The sequence below is a fragment of the Podarcis filfolensis genome (assembly GCF_964270895.1).
Source record: "Podarcis filfolensis genome assembly, chromosome: 1".
In the NCBI taxonomy this organism is placed as follows: domain Eukaryota; kingdom Metazoa; phylum Chordata; class Lepidosauria; order Squamata; family Lacertidae; genus Podarcis; species Podarcis filfolensis.
Genome location: NC_139604.1, coordinates 65,625,298 through 65,641,436, shown reverse-complemented (window position 1 = coordinate 65,641,436; position 16,139 = coordinate 65,625,298). Strand labels below are relative to the sequence as shown.

The 16,139-nt window shown below is 39.4% G+C and overlaps 1 protein-coding gene across 36 annotated transcripts in view; it reads right to left on the bottom strand.

The window, feature by feature from the left end:
- Positions 1–16,139, bottom strand: part of PLEKHA7 (pleckstrin homology domain containing A7) — a 159,501-nt gene that overhangs the window by 67,243 nt on the left and 76,119 nt on the right. For 34 of the 36 annotated variants that reach the window (XR_014542206.1, XR_014542207.1, XR_014542208.1 and 31 more), the window contains one exon: positions 6,328–6,411. The exons of the other annotated variants lie outside the window; for them this stretch is intronic. Coding sequence is in view for 31 of the 34 variants with exons in the window: in XM_083589227.1 (XP_083445353.1) it covers positions 6,328–6,411 (84 nt within the window). In the remaining 3 variants the exon portion in view is untranslated. The remainder of the gene's footprint in view (positions 1–6,327; positions 6,412–16,139) is intronic. 36 annotated transcript variants of the gene reach the window in all.

Below are 16,139 nucleotides of genomic sequence, written 5' to 3'. Positions count from 1 at the left end.
CAGAGGTGGGTGGGTGGGTGTTTCTTTTTCAGAGCAAAAGAGCTTGCTCCTCACGTTTCTGAACTAACTTTGCCATGCACCACCACTAATCTACTAGGGAAGTAATGTTATGCTGACATTTCTCATTAAAATCTAACCTGGTATCTGTAGTGGTGGTGGTGGTGGTGGTATGCCAAACCAGCATAAATGAGCAAGCTTATTCAAAGTTTGTATAAATTATCTGGTATGGAACTGTTTAAAATATTTGACTGAATAAATAAATTACTTTTGTCGTGATCATTGTAAATACTGGAGACAGTAGCAGCAACAATGGCCTGCGTCAGGTTCAATGATGAAGGGGTTTTCTCAGGACGGTGGAGGGTGTGTATGCTGTGTCCTGTTGGTGTAATGCTGGTGGCACTCACCCTTCTTCTGGTAGGAAATGCTCCATGGGTGGGGACAAAATGGGGGGGGGGGTTTTGAGGAGGGTCAGTTGAGGAGGAGTGAAAAATGTCCCTATTTTCATCTGAAGCATGTTGGAGGGTATGGTCTTTAGTGGGTCCAATCTGGACATCACAACTAACAATGGTCAGAGTAAATTTATTGATTGGTGTTTTTCTTTTAAAAAAATTATTATTCTTTGGTAGATTTGCAAAAAGAAAAACACACACCAATAAATAAATTTTAGAAAGTGGCAAGATTAAATACAGACACACAAAGCATTTTTCGAAAAATCAAAGAAAGCAGCCACTACAAGCTGCCTAAGGGAGGAAGAAGAAGAGGAGTTTGGATTTGATATCCCGCTTTATCACTACCCGAAGGAGTCTCAAAGCGGCTAACATTCTCCTTTCCCTTCCTCCCCCACAACACTCTGTGAGGTGAGTGGGGCTGAGAGACTTCAAAGAAGTGTGACTAGCCCAAGGTCACCCAGCAGCTGCATGTGGAGGAGCGGAGATGCGAACCTGGTTCCCCAGATTACGAGACTACCGCTCTTAACCACTACACCTGACAGCAGCAGAGAGGCAACGAGATGCTCCCTTGCCGCCGCTCGGGACAAGTGCCAGCTCCCCCTCCTTGAGCTCGGCAGCGGCAGCACTGGCAGGGGAAATAGCGACATTTTGGGATCAAATCAGAAGCCAAGATGGCTTTCATAATTCCAGGACTGACCCTGGAAAACAGGGAGACTTGGAGGATATGAAAGACAAACTAACCAGAATTGCCTCAAAATAATGGTTCGCAAACCCATTTCTTGTTGAGTTTCATTGTTTCAAAACATGGTTTGGAGGCAAATCCAGTTACCATTGTTTGTCTGATCTGAATGTTCTGGAAAACTACAGTTGGATTACAAGACAGGTGGAAGTGCATGAGCCCACATGGTGTTCCTGATTGCCAAGAAGTGTTTCGTGCCTCACATTTAGGTAGCCCTTGAGCAGGTTCAGACAAACCTTGGCTTCCCAATCATATTTTCTTTGGAAAAAAACAGCATGTTTGGATGGCACACGAAGCCAAAGGCTATCACCTGTTGTTCCCTGAACGAAATGGGAGTGCTTGAGCTGTGATCCAGAACACAGCTTTTGCACATTATGGTTTAAACGAGCCTCCCCTCCCCGCACCCTTCAGATATTTTGAACTACAATTCCCATTATCCATGACCATTGACCATGCTGGCTGGGACTGATGGGAGCTGTAGTTCAACAACTTCTGGAGAGCACCAAGTTGGGGAAGTTTTAAACAAACCATACAACTTGACTTAGTGTCACATGTGCCAGTAACATACAAACCAGAAAACAATGGTTTGAGCAAACCATAACATTAGAATTGGAAACTACCAGTTTGAATGTTATTTTTCAGTCCAGTGTTGTACAAGCAAACCATGGTATGCCACAAAACCAGAAGTGCAAGAGGAAAACGCATCACGTAAGTGGGGGATGAATGGGACTGAATCAGTACAAGGTTCATTGCATCCTAACTGAAGAATGGTTGTGCTTGATTAATATTCCAGTAATGTAGTACAAACTTTCAAGATCTATTTTATATCATGCAGCTTTATTTTCATAATAAATAAATGGGTCATACTCAGAGTAGACTCACTGAAATCAATGGACTTACACTAGTCATGTCTTTTGATTTAAGTGGGTCTACTCTGAATTTGACTTGGTTGGTTTCAAACTGACTAAGGTGAAAAGGAAAGAATGATATGTCAGTATCAGTAAACACATTTTGCTAGCTCTGCATATTAATTAAAAATCAAACCCACACAGCAGTTTTTGAACAAAGCTATATGCCATTATGCCATGGGAGATTTGATTGTTTATGTCATAGAAGGGGGCCAGGAAAAACAAACAGAAAACAATGAAGTATTATTTAGACTCAGAGGAATAAAAGCAGTTTAAAAGGACAAGGTCTCTGGAGGACAAGGAAGATGCTCAATTTTGCCAACAGAAAAAGGTTGCCACATTAAGTTAATTATCTGTTGCAGAATCAAGTCATAACACGCTAGTTAACAAAGTCAATTTTAACTGAACACATCTATTTAATAAACCTTAATTAGGGTTTTATACATTAAGAGAATAAATTTTCACTACCTTCACAAATTATAGAGACATGTGAGAATAGATGAGTGCATTCTTTTACATTTAATGACAGTTGTCAAAACCAATTTTAAAATAAGTTACTTTAGTCTTTCGGTGTACATAGGCTCACATGCAAGTAAAAACATGATACATTAGTTGTGCCAGAAGTAACATGCTCCTTACAAGTGTTAATTTAAAACAGTTTCTTTGCTTGCTAGAATCTATCCCCATTTTTAAAAGGGAAAAATACTATAGCTTAGACAAAGTGTCAGAATATGGAAGAAAATGTAGTTATGCATGAATGAATGTGGTGGGGTTTTCTGTTTTATTTTATACCAACAATGACTCCTATTCATCTAAACCAAAGTGCTCATGCCATACTAATTTTAAAGCATCAGAGAACAGTTTGTTAAAAAACCTGCGCAATTTGTAAATGGAAAAAGAGGACTCAAATTAGCAATATAAAGAACAGAAGGTTGAGTCTAAGAGCACGGCTGAATGCGGCTATACTGTGCAACATATTGCTGCACAGAAACCTTACAACTTCTTATCTACCTTTAACACAGCCAAAGGGGAGCTCTGACAAATTGGCTGTCCTGAATGTTTCTGTGGCTGTCACTGATATTCAATGAAAGAATAAACGAAATAGGTAGGTAACAGCAATTCTTGGGTCATTGTTCATTATTTCTCCTACAAAAGAGCAACCTATCAGACGAAAACAGCTAGTGAACATGACAATCAGCTTCATGGTTTCATTCAAGACAGGCACAGGTCGGCCTCCAACATCTACTTGGGATTAATTATATTTTTAGAACCCAACTGTTAAGCTGATTCCACCCTTCAAAAAAAGGCAGTTTCATTAAAAGGTTTTGCAATATTAGATGCTTGCATGTGCACTATTTAAGAATTCGCTTAATTTTTATTTATTCTACCTTGTCCTTCCTCTCACAATATCCCAGGGTGGCTTACAACAATGATCAAAAGCTAACACTAAAAGCAAATTAATTCACACCCCACAATTGGTATGGATGCCTTCCATTTAGACTTTGTAGGAAGGCTGAGTTTCAGAAAGTGGCAGATTCAGAGCTCTTTAATAATAGTCTCAAACAAAGTTTATGACCTTTTTGAATAATTTATCCTATATATTAGCATATGCTATAACAGTTCCTGTCTTCTTTTCTCTACATCAGAGGAAAAAGATATTTTTAGTATTTTGCTATCTTATTCATTCACTGCCAAGAGAGAACATACATATGGTGATTTACATAAAGAATTCTATTTGGCAAATAAACACTTTGAAAATTATTATGCTGTCAGATGTATCTATACCCAGATAATACATTTGTCTTTCTCAGCGAATATCTGCACCTTTTACACACTTTCCATTAATTAATTTCACTGGAGTTTTTGCAGCAAATTTCCTGATAGATTGCACTCAAAAGTTTCTTTTCTGCAGTTCCTTGCTAAATCATAAAATCAAAGAACTGTACAGCTGAAAGGAATACAAACCTTCATAGAGCTTTTTTTATTTTGTGATAATGATCTAATTTCTGACTTATTTATAGCATTTTTTACCTCTGTGTGTACCTTCACCACCAGTCTTTGCTTTTCCAGGCTAAATATACCCAAATCTCTCAACCATTCCTCATAAGGGCTTGGTTTCCAGACCCTTGATCATCTTGGCTGCCCTCCCTTCCAGCTTGTCCTTAAATTGCAGTGCCCAGAACTGGACACAGTATTCCAGGTAGGGTGTGACCAAGGCAGAATAGAGTAGGACTTTTACTTCTGTTGATGCACCCTAGAATAACATTAGGGTTGTTTTTTTTACTGCTGCAGCACACTGTTGACTCATGTTTGATCCTTTTCAGATACACTATTAGCAAGTCAGGTGTCCCCCATATTATATTTGTACAGTTGGTTATTCCTGTCTGATGTTTGTTTCAATGGAAATTCTTTTTGTTAGCCTTGGCTCAGTTCTTCAGTCTGTTAATGTCACCCCAATTCTGTCTTCTGTGGCATTAGCTACTCCCAGTTTCATCATCTGCAAATTTGATGAGCATCGCCTCAATTTCTTTGTCCAAGTCATTTACAAAGATGTTGAACAAAGGGCCTAGGATTGAACCCTGCAGCAGAACCCTAATTGCCACTTCTTTCCAGGATGACGAGAAACCAGAAAGCGAGTACTCTCTGGGTTTGGTCAATCAACCAGCTACAAATTCACCTAACAGCTACCTTGTCCATCCAAAATTTTACCAGCTTCATCGCAAGAATATCAAAAAGTTCCACTGAAATAAAGATACAGATAAGGATGATATCCTTCATCCAAAAAGCAACCTTGAGCCTTTCACATTTTCAGCTAGTGAGAGATCCGAGAGATGAAAAGAGGTATCTCTAGGAGTTCTGGCTGAGTTCACTGGCAGTCATTGTCTCATTATCAATTTTTAACATCTTCTGCCATCCCTATTTTATCAATCTGTGATATACTGCAAGCCTTCTGGATAGGATTATCACACTTCCATGCCCTTTCAAGTGACTAGAACACGGTGTGAAGTGAGAAGCAGTATGTGAAAGACTGGATAAAATTTACTATATGAAGTATATCTTATGTTTCTGGAATAAATGGTTTAAAAAAGAGACCTATATCAAGTAATTGGTCACTAGCTAATCAGCTGTTGGACTGAAATACTAGATATTGACTGTGACTGTAGAACTGTAGGAAAAGTTGCAGAACTTCAGCAATTAATTGTGGACCAAGCAAAGTTATTAGATGTGTTTCTGTAGCAGCATTGAAGTGATATGATCTCTCTCTATTTATGGCAAAGCTCCAAGGGGCCACATGCCAGTGGTGGGAAAGGCCAGAGTCAGAAGTGGATGCACAATACAAATAAAGGTTACCTTTGTGCAGCAGACGAGTTTTGACACACACTCTAACACTCCTTGCTATCATCCATCTAGGCAAGCAAGATGCATTGTCAGTGTTCAAAGGCATATTCCATACAAAAACACTTAGGGGAATGTGGAAGATGGCAGTTGAGTGTTGTGGCCTGTAGAAAGAGGATGTGGCCTGGGGAGAATCCCAAAGGTCAGACAGAGAAGCCTGGATTTGGCCCTTGGGCTTGATGTTCCACAGCCATTATTTAGATCTATGTGAATGAACCTCAATGAGCCTTGACAAACTTCAGGATTACTAGCTCCTCCTTTCCCCTCTCCTCCTCCTGTGCAGCCAGGAGAATGACTTTCACAGAGTTTAGTTTCATTTTTAAAGAATCTTGGGGTAATATTATTTTAAACCAGGCATCCTGGATTTAAACTAACTTCATAGTTTCACAGTAAGGCTGCTTCATGGTTTATGAAGCTGTAAACTACCTAGACTGTTTTAAACCAGGACCCTCAGGTTTGAATGCAATGCTAAGCAGGGATTCTTAAAAGTGAAACTAAACTTGGCAGAATTTCTTTTCCTGGCTGTGTGAGAGGAGGGAAGAAGGAGGAGCACGCAGGTTTGTGGGTTTGCTTTGGCTCCTTGAAAGTTGTCCACAAAAACCTAAGACCCTGACCATAATCTTTGACTTCAGAAAAATTTCTGATTCTCTAAAGTTACTATTTCTAAAAAACTTTTTAGTATCAATGCAGAAGGTAAGTTTGCAGTTGGGAATAATGTTGATAAATAATGTATTTTAGTTGTACATGTTTGCATTTATCTTGCAACACAAAAATTCAAATGTTTACAACGCATCCTATTTTGTAAAAAAGTAGTAAGACTGATCAATCTACTTACTCCTCTTGTAAAATAAACTCAACGTTTTCTGGGGAAAACTGGCCAGTCACAGGATGCCTAAATGTTGTGGTCTGCTGGTTGTGGCTGAAAGGAAAATCAGAATGTAATTTAATACCAAAGCAAGGACAACTCTGAGAAAATTACAACTTTTCAAAAATATTTGCTCTGCCCAGTTGCTGATCTTACAAAGAGATCATATTTCCTGCAGTGCAGCAGGAACATTAGATCCTTTTATCTCTTTTGTCACAGGCTTATTGAATCAATGAGAGATCTACTATCCCATTTAAGTCCAAAGTAAGGACATCATTTGTTACATACACTTCTGATATTTAATAGAAACAAAAAAAGTGTGTTTCTATCATCACCACCAAATGCTTGCTCCCATATTGAACACCGGTTACATTTTTTTTGTACAGGCAGGAGAAACAGAGTCTTGTCTCAAAAAAATAAACAGACATTCCAAGAGATAAATTCTATACCACACACTCAATGTTATGCTGTACAATCAGTACATAGAAAGTAAACAGCTCTAGCAATAAGAAATGTTGCTGTCAACATTTATTTCCCCAATATAGTTTTGACTTTTACTGAACAAAATTTAAAACTAGCTAAAGCTATTGTACAAATGATCTCCACTGATGAGACTGGTGTGTTATTGACCTATAATGTAATCTCAGGGAAACTTTGTCAGTGTTCAGTAGTACTGTATAAGGCTCTCCTATGCTTTCATAGCCATTCACAATTGTATTCTTCCTACAAAGATATAACCCTAAAATGATACTTGTGAAGAAGGAATCTCCTAGTCCCTGAGCTGGTATTTTGGCATTTCTTGAACTCTCTGTGGCAGAAAAACTGAAGGGACTTTCGAAAACAATTGGCCTGGCCGCTTACTCTTCAAAGAAAAAAATGGTGAACATCACACCAGCTATCTTTAAGCTCTGGGGCATTCCTAAAGTAGGTCTTTGGATTCTGACCATACTGCCTATTTGCATGAAGCATGTTTTTTAGACAGCATATGCATGAGCTGTGTGACGGGTATGCAGCCCCTGTGCACAAATGGGAACAAACCAGAAGGCCACAGTTAATCATAGCTGTGCAGCATATAATACAGTGTTACCTCGGGATGCGAACAGGATCCATTCCGGAGCCCCCTTCGTATCCCGAACGGAACACAAGATGCAACGACGCGTCGGCGCATGTCGCGTTTCACCGCTTCCGTGCATGCGTGTGACGTCATTTTGAGCGTCTGCGCATGCGCAAGCGGCGAAACCTGGAAGTAACACGCCCCGTTACTTCTGGGTTGCCGCGGAGCGCAACTCGAACATGCTCAACCCGAAGCACATTCAACTCGAGGTATGACTGTAACTGAGAACTAAGGTTGGTAGTTACTAAACAAGTCAGGTTTAGTAAGCCACCTTTAAACCACAGCTTTATATCCTTGCTGGTCTTGAACAAATTAGCAAGTTCCCTGAGTTAGAACATAACAAGAAGTTCTTCTTGTTCTTCCTGGCTTGTTTCTCCGTTCGTGCAACAACAAAGATTGTGAGAGTGCACGGCTCATAGAGATCATCTGAATATATCTAAGAGGGTGACAAAATGCATCCAGAAAAGCTATAAGCAAATAGAAGAAGAAATTAAATATTCAAAGTACGCTATGTAGCTAGCAAAACCTGTTCTGTATCTACTGGAAACAACAACAGTAAAATCCCTCCAAATACCAGCAATGGAGATAGTTCCATCTCCTTAAGAGCTATATTTAAACAGTCTCTAACAATAGCTCTTAAATAAAGCACCAAAAATGGCAATCAGTTCTGCCTAAATTCCTTCACCGGTCCTCAAAATATTTCAATTAGCATCCTATACTTTGAACAGCTATTTAATCTGGTTGAAGTACATTCCAGTAAGATACACCTGGCTTTGGAGGTCAGCTGTTGCTCTTTTCACCAGCAAGCGCTATTCAAATTCTGTCCTTTCCCGTTGGTTAATTATTCCTGCATGGCTCAAGGTTAACTGCTAAATACCTTTTTAACAGGACTCAATAGATTGCTGAGTACGGGGAAGAGAAGACTTGCAACTGGCTGCATATTTCCATGTCTGGGCAGGTTAAATCAGACATAACACAAAACACCTTTTCTCTACACATTCCTACACTTCTCTTTTGTCTGTTAATTAGCTTTCCAGATATATATCAAAAAAGTTCCCATTTGATTTTTTTAAATGCACATAAAAATATGTAATTAGATTCATAATTTTGAGATCTTCCATCCCAGGAGTAGGAACTGTATTGAAGTTATTAAATCACCAGGAGCACACACAAAATATGTGTTGCAAATCTATGCAAACAGTAATTTATAAAGTGTTTATCTATCACAACCAAGCTTCAATTATTTTAAACTATAAACTCAAAATTTACAAGGGCTGGGATCCAATATGCTACTTTAGGCAATTCCATTATACTGCCTAAATAAGGTACTTGAGATACTTAATCCCTTCTTCTATTTGCTTATAGCTCTCCTGAATGCCTGGGAAAAGTGGAAGGTGAAAGGAGTTCTCTTATTCATGAAAGAACTACTCTGGATCCAAGTCATTGTCTTCGGTAATATACACAGCCTGACAATATATTAAATATATGGATAAATTATAGGTATCTTTGACAAAGTACTGGCTACTGTAATATAGTAATAATGTATTGATGAGCAATACTGGATTGATCAGCTGTTTAATTGATCCAGTTGAATGTCTAATCTGATGAACTTGCGTATCTGGCTTAATTTTTAGACCTTAAATTATAAAATGCAGGTTCAATCCCCAGCATCTCCAGATAGGGCTGAAGGGTACCCTATCTGAAATCCTGGAGAGCTGCTGCCAGTCAGTATACACAATAGTGAGATGAACCAATGGATTCTCACCTCAAATTCCCATTAAAGCCATGAGAAAACCAGGAAGACATATGAAACCAACCCACCTTTTGCATAGGGAGGCCCCACCCAAAACTCCTCTATTCCCTGGCTCTCACCCAGGGTAACAGAACGAAGAGAGTGCCCTGCATGGCACGACCCAAAGAGATGATACCCTTAGAGGTCTCATCCTGAAAAGTGTGCCCCGCTGCTAGGCACTCTGACACCCACAGTGGCATTTCCTATTGTCCCCGAACAAAATGCCAGCCAGAGCCCTCCTAAGGAAGCACCCAGAACTTGCTCAGTTCATTAAATCAAGAGTTAGTGTCACTTCCCCTCATACCCACTCTTGAGCTGTCAGAAAAGTTCCCACTGCACTTAAAGTGCCATTAGTTCTCAGCAGGGCAGATGTTTCAAGGGGGGGGGGGGGATACAAGGGAACAGTCTGCCACCCCAGCTCAGATGCTACAGCCTCTGCTACTCAGCATCAAAGTTGCTGCTGCCACCATAGGCACCAAAAGAGTTGCAAGCAGTGCCTTTCCCCACCCCCACCCAAACAGTAGCCAGAGCTTTCCCAAGGACTAGCTCAAGTGTTGCTGGCCAGGAAATTAAGGGTTAGTGTCATGTCCCATTTCTCCTCTGACTAGCATTTTTTCATGGCTATACGAGAGATGATGCCACTGCAGTAGAAAAAGATGAGGAGAATAACATGCTGCAATGAATAGTCTTCATGCTAGCTATAGCACCATGTTTGATGGAATTGAGCAGAATAAAAAATGGGAAAAATTTAAAACTCTTCCCTATACAGTATTGTATTATTTAGCGTTTATTTACAGAGAACTCTGCAAATTAGGTAATATTTCAGCATTCTCTTGATTTAAATCATCATCTCACATTACGTGAAGGTTAATTTATCAGACACTGAAAGACGTACTTTGTTTCATATCTACTATAAAAATGAAAAAAAAAATTGCTATAAACAAAGAACACTGATTGCTTTGGTATATGACTCCAGCACTGCTTTGTTTGTAAGAAATATTTTCCACAACACGATAATTCAGCACTTTGATTAACCACCAACAATGTAAAGTCTAGAAATCCAGACTTAAATCAGCAAAACTTTAGGGGAAAAACATCTTCAAGCTAGATCACACCAATAAGTTTTTATTTCCCTACTGAGAAAAATGATTTCATTGGCTTAAAATTTAAGATAACTTAATGGAGTTCACAGAAGTGAAGTTCCCCTTCTCTCTTCCCTACAGCAGCCCCCCCATGCCCCCCCACATTCTTACAGAAGACCTCCCCATTGTCCAAGGAGAATTTTTGAGGAATGCAAGTGACTGTTGGGGAGGGGAAGGGGGAAACATTATTGCCATGACTTTCCCTAGGTTAACTTACGCTAGGATCCAAGTCAGTAAATTTTTGAGTGCACTATACAGCACGTTAACAACAACAACAACAACAACAATTTATTTATACCCTGCCCATTTGGCTGGGTTTCCCCAGCCACTCTGGGCAGCTCCCAACAGAATATTATGAAGAAGAAGAAGAAGAAGAAGAAGAAGAAGAAGAAGAAGAAGAAGAAGAAGAAGACGACGACAAAACAGCAAACATTAAAAACTTCCCTAAACATGTTATCTCAAAGAGTTGTCAGTTTATTTTACTTATTTTTTTTCATAAAATTTATACACTGCTTGTTTAAAAAAACCCTCAAAGTGGTTTACAAAAGATAAAATAGTAAAATCAAGAAAAATTCCCAACCTTACTTTAAAACATACAAAAGTTAAAGTACTAAAACAGACTGAAATGACCTCAACTTTCTAAGCATCTGGGAAGGCTTTTCTAAACAGGAATGCACCAAAAAGAGCACAGTGAAGGCGCCTGCTTGATCTCAATAGGCAGAGAGTCCAGTTTAGTTCCCAGTCACATCAAAGACATGAGGTGAGGGTTGTCAAAATAGTCACCTTCCTTTTTCTTCTTAATCAGCCAGCATTTAATAGTGCATTCCTGTGCATACCGACCTAAGTAGAAAGCCTCATTAGTTCAATGGGGCTTATTCCCAGCTAAGCATGTAGAGCAGAGCTTTCCAAACTTTTCATGTTGGTGACACACTTTTAAGACATGCATCATTTTGTGACAGTAATTCAGTTTTACTAGCAAACAGGAGGTTAAACTAATTCCTTTCCAGCCCCGGGAGGAGCACAGGGAGCATTCACGCAACACACCTACACACTGCAGCTGATGCACTGTTTGGAAAGCACTGATGTAGAAGACTAGGGGTGCTTAGTAAAGGTAAAGGTACCCCTGCCCGTTCGGGCCAGTCTTGACAGACTCTAGGGTTGTGCGCTCATCTCACTCTAGAGGCCGGGAGCCAGCGCTGTCCGCAGACACTTCTGGGTCACGTGGCCAGCGTGACAAGCTGCATCTGGCGAGCCAGCGCAGCACACGGAACACCATTTACCTTCCCGCTGGTAAGCGGTCCCTATTTATCTACTTGCACCCGGGGGTGCTTTCGAGCTGCTAGGTTGGCAGGAGCTGGGACCGAACGACGCGAGCGCACCCCACCGCGGGGATTCGAACCGCCGACCATGCGATCGGCAAGTCCTAGGCGCTGAGGTTTTACCCACAGCGCCACCCGCGTCACCCACAGCGCCACCCGGGGTGCTTAGTTTACCATATATTAGCATGGAGAAACAACACCTCATACTAGCATAAGCTTTTATATTTTACTATCCCCAGATTTATTTACTTAGACAATTTAAATACCATTTAACATAAAAGAACAGTTTTCCTGCAGAGGAGGAAACGAGTCCAGAATGAGCTGTCATGGCCCACTTGCTCCACTGGCATGAAGTGGAATCTTTCAGAGGGGTTTCCTGAATGCTGGAGAACCTGAACCTCACTCACCAGATTCACTTCCTGCCAGCTCCATTGCTGGTCAAGAGCTGGAGTTCTTTTTCCAACCATCCAGGGAGCAATGAAAGGTACACATAGGGCCTTATAATTTACATTCCCTCCCCTCTGCAGAAAAGCAAGTCCAAAGTAAGTCCAAAAGTTTGCTTTACAAGAAAAAGTAATCAGCTTTTCTGTTAGTTTTTCTCAGTTAAAAGAATGGGATCAAGGAGATTCATGAGCTTTGCAGATCTAGTTATCAATTGGACTTTTCCTGCTATGGGGTAACTGCTTGTTTCCAGCTTCCTTGTTCTGAACAACATCTACAAAGGCAAAAATGAAAACCAGTCTCTACCATTCTGCCTGGATCTGGCTTTGCAAAATAGACATTTAACTTATAGAATCCTGTAACTGTACAAGTACATGATATTTCCTTCAGACCACCCTAGGATAAAAACAGTCTGGTTTATTAGCCACATTTCAATATTTCTTTTCCCCACCAATTTTTAAAATGGAATATTTAATAGCAAACAAGTTACAGAAAAGGAAATGAAAGAAAAAATAGTTTTAAAAAGGTAAGTTGTCGTAATTGCCAATAAAGAAGTATAGGTTATAGGTATGTTATTTACATACCAAGAGGGAAAGGATGTATGGCCTATAATTACAAAGGGTTTCATGGACTAAATTAAAACAATTCCAATGAGAAGATAGAAAATAACCTTGAACTGTACTAAATCCCCACGCTCTCATAGACTCGTGATACTTCTTTCATTGTACATTTGCATGCCATATGATTATCCCCTAAGCACAAACCTAATTTTCCATGTTATCACATTATGGGGTTGTCGGTTTAAACCCTCCATGCCTATTCATGCTCAGAAGCTTTGTTGTGCTCATGCTGGTGGCAAACAGGTATCATTGGGGTTTTATATACGGAACTGAGGAAGCCCCACTCATTGCTTAACAGATTGAAATATATGTATTAAGTAATGATTGTTAAGACCCATGCGAGATGGTGGAAGCTGAAAACTGTTTTCATGAGGTTCTGAATATTTTAAAGGAACCAGCTGCGGGTGCAAGCGTAGGAAGTTAATTAAAACTCAGCTTGATGGGTTAAGTTTTCCAAAGGTAGTATTCTTGTTAGAGCTACAGAGTAGTGCCTTTGTCTATCATAAGGAGCTAATCAAAAGAAATGAAGCAAAGGGAACTCCCTGAAGTTTCTTCACTCTCCTTACTTCAGAGACCTGAAGGAAGTCTTCCTTCTTTCTCTTGAGCTAGCACTAATAATTTTGGGAAGTTAAATTTTCAAAGGAAAAAGTTGCTGTTTCTGGGGAGACAGAAGCAATTATTGAAAGCCACAAAAATGCTTTCCAGAATGGAAAATTCACAGGATGAAAAGTCGCAGCATAGCAAGTGCTTTGTCAAGAAAGGAAACACTGGATAGCACAAAGCACTACCGGTCGCTTACTTTAAAGTGTGGTTATCATAAACTGCCTTGAGTAGGGCAGTTTTACACCAGTGACTATTCCTCTCCCCTGCTGCCCCATCCCAACACCTGAAATTCCTAACTTTCCAGTCCTCTACCCCAGAAGAATTATGATCATGGTCACTACAATAATATATCTCCTTTTTTGGAAAGCACAGTGTCTGGCGGTTTCTCTGTGGTGTGGATGAGTGCAAAGTCAAAGACTGGGATGGAATTAGTGTCAGTCTACTACAACTGCATTCTGTACATATGTTTTGAAATTATCTATCAGTGGAATAGTCATTATAGTCTAGATCTCAACTATTGGTTCAGCACAATGTTGGGGAGTTGTAAAGAGAACGTTGTTTGCAAGCAGTTTTCCATGGAAAGTGGATTAGAGCTGGATGGCTCTGCTTTATTTGCCAGGATTATAATGCCATTTTAGTTATTTGTATCACTATTTAAAAAAATAAACCTTAGAATTTGGCTATCAGACCATACTTTCTGGACACTGTGGTTGTTAAATGAGAGAAACTTATTTTCATGGAAGAAATGCAACAAAAGATATATCCCTTACCCTGGATTTGCAAAACAAAGCACCATTTACCAAGCACTACGCAGAACCACTTAGTTCACAACCAGCCAAGTGTCATATATCAATGTTTTAGTGACTGATTAAATCTCTCTCTCTCTCTCTCTCTCTCTCTCTCTCTCTCTCTCTCTCTGTGTGTGTGTGTGTGTGTGTGCATGAATGAATGAATGAAGAAAACATTTAAGAAATGAAGGCTATTGGCTTGAAGATGGTTGAGCTCAGTAGTATGGCCAGTTTTTGATTACATCCTCTCTGTGAATGCGAGTATTGCTGCCTAGTTTCAGGCTCTCAGTGAATCATTTCTAGCTCTATAGTCTCCTCTTGTGATGTTTTTGTCTTTTGCTTTTTGCCTTTTAGATGGTGCCCATTGCTTCTGTTGCAACCAACAACCTAAAATAGGGCAGGCTCTACCGCCGCAGAAGTGTTATCAGTACTGGAATTTCCAGTAGCATATTAATGTTGTTAATAACCTTAGGATAGTATTTTAGGATGAACAACTTGCCTTCAAATACTTGACCAAGTTGGGTTACTGTTTGCCATATTTCGTGATGGATATCACTCCAGTTGATGCCATAAAAGAAGATATGCAATACAGTAATTGTAAGGTTTTCTATTTATTAGTATAAAGCAAATGAACCTGGCATTGACAGACACTTATCAAACTGGCAGGTGGTTTCTATCAGCACCAGTTGGGAATAAACTGTGGTATTTTAAAAGTTATTTATTGAGCATACTTTGCACTGTCAGCTATATTATGCCAGTTTTTGTCATCTTCAGTATCAAGCAGTGATAGGGAAGCTTGATAATATACCAGACAAACAAATTTAAGCTCAAGTATAAATATAGCCCATGAGCTGGAAGGCTTCTGTACTAGTCAGGGGGCAAAAGCTCATCATGTGTTTTTTTGTGAACTCCATATGTTTAGTAGTGGAAAATAGCTGATAGCCTTGCATAACTCTCTGCCTTCTCTGTGTTTTCAACTATAGCCCTAAATTTACTAGAATTATACAATTGTGTCAGGAAGTCTTTATATTAATTGCCTATTAATCTTTATTGGTTTAGTAAGACTATTCAAATTAAATATACTTAATTAATTATACTCAATTAAGATAGTCAAATGCCTTTCAGATATATTCTTCTGACTGCAATCACTTCTAATAACAGCTTAAATGTCATAAACATTCTTAACGAAAGTAAAGGTAGCCCATCGTTTTGACATACTAAGAGTTTTGATGCATATATATGCATATTCTTAACTCAAGAAGTCTTACATGTTTTCATGAACCTATTAGTGCCTGTGTTAAAACTGCAGGAAACTTTTATTGTGAATGCAGAAGAAGATATAAATCATCACAGCAAGATTAAGGCATGTGCAGCCTGGATGGTCTGATATCCTGATTTGTTAACTAACTCTTATTTGCAGAAACCACAGTCTCTCATATTCAGATTAAACAGAAAATGAATTTGTTTTAAACAGTGAACAGATCTTTCACATGCAGGTAAGTCCTTCTCTTAACAAACCATGCAATTAGTGAGCTGGTTTATAGGAACAGGGAAGAACCTCAGTGAAGCTCCCCGACTCCTGCACAGCTGGGAGAATAACTTCTTAGTGTTTGCTTTCAGATTCACAGAACACTAGCCTATAAATATTTATAATCCAGAAATTATGGATCCAGAATAAAAAATAAATAGAAGCTGAGTTGTTGTGTGAAACTTCACCTAAGAGGCAGAATGGCAATGCTTGCTTGTTTTTCCAATTTGTGAAATAGAAACACTACAAATGTATATGAAATACAAAGGGTCTTTACTTCTTTACCTTGATCATTTTTTTAAAAAAAGCATGTATTGATTACAATTTGGTACAGTTTTCAAGTGCCAGATGTGACCAATGGGGAACTGGATGGCCCTGATGCAGATCATGCAACACTAACGACAATTTCTTATATTGTGTTTTCATCTATCCAAC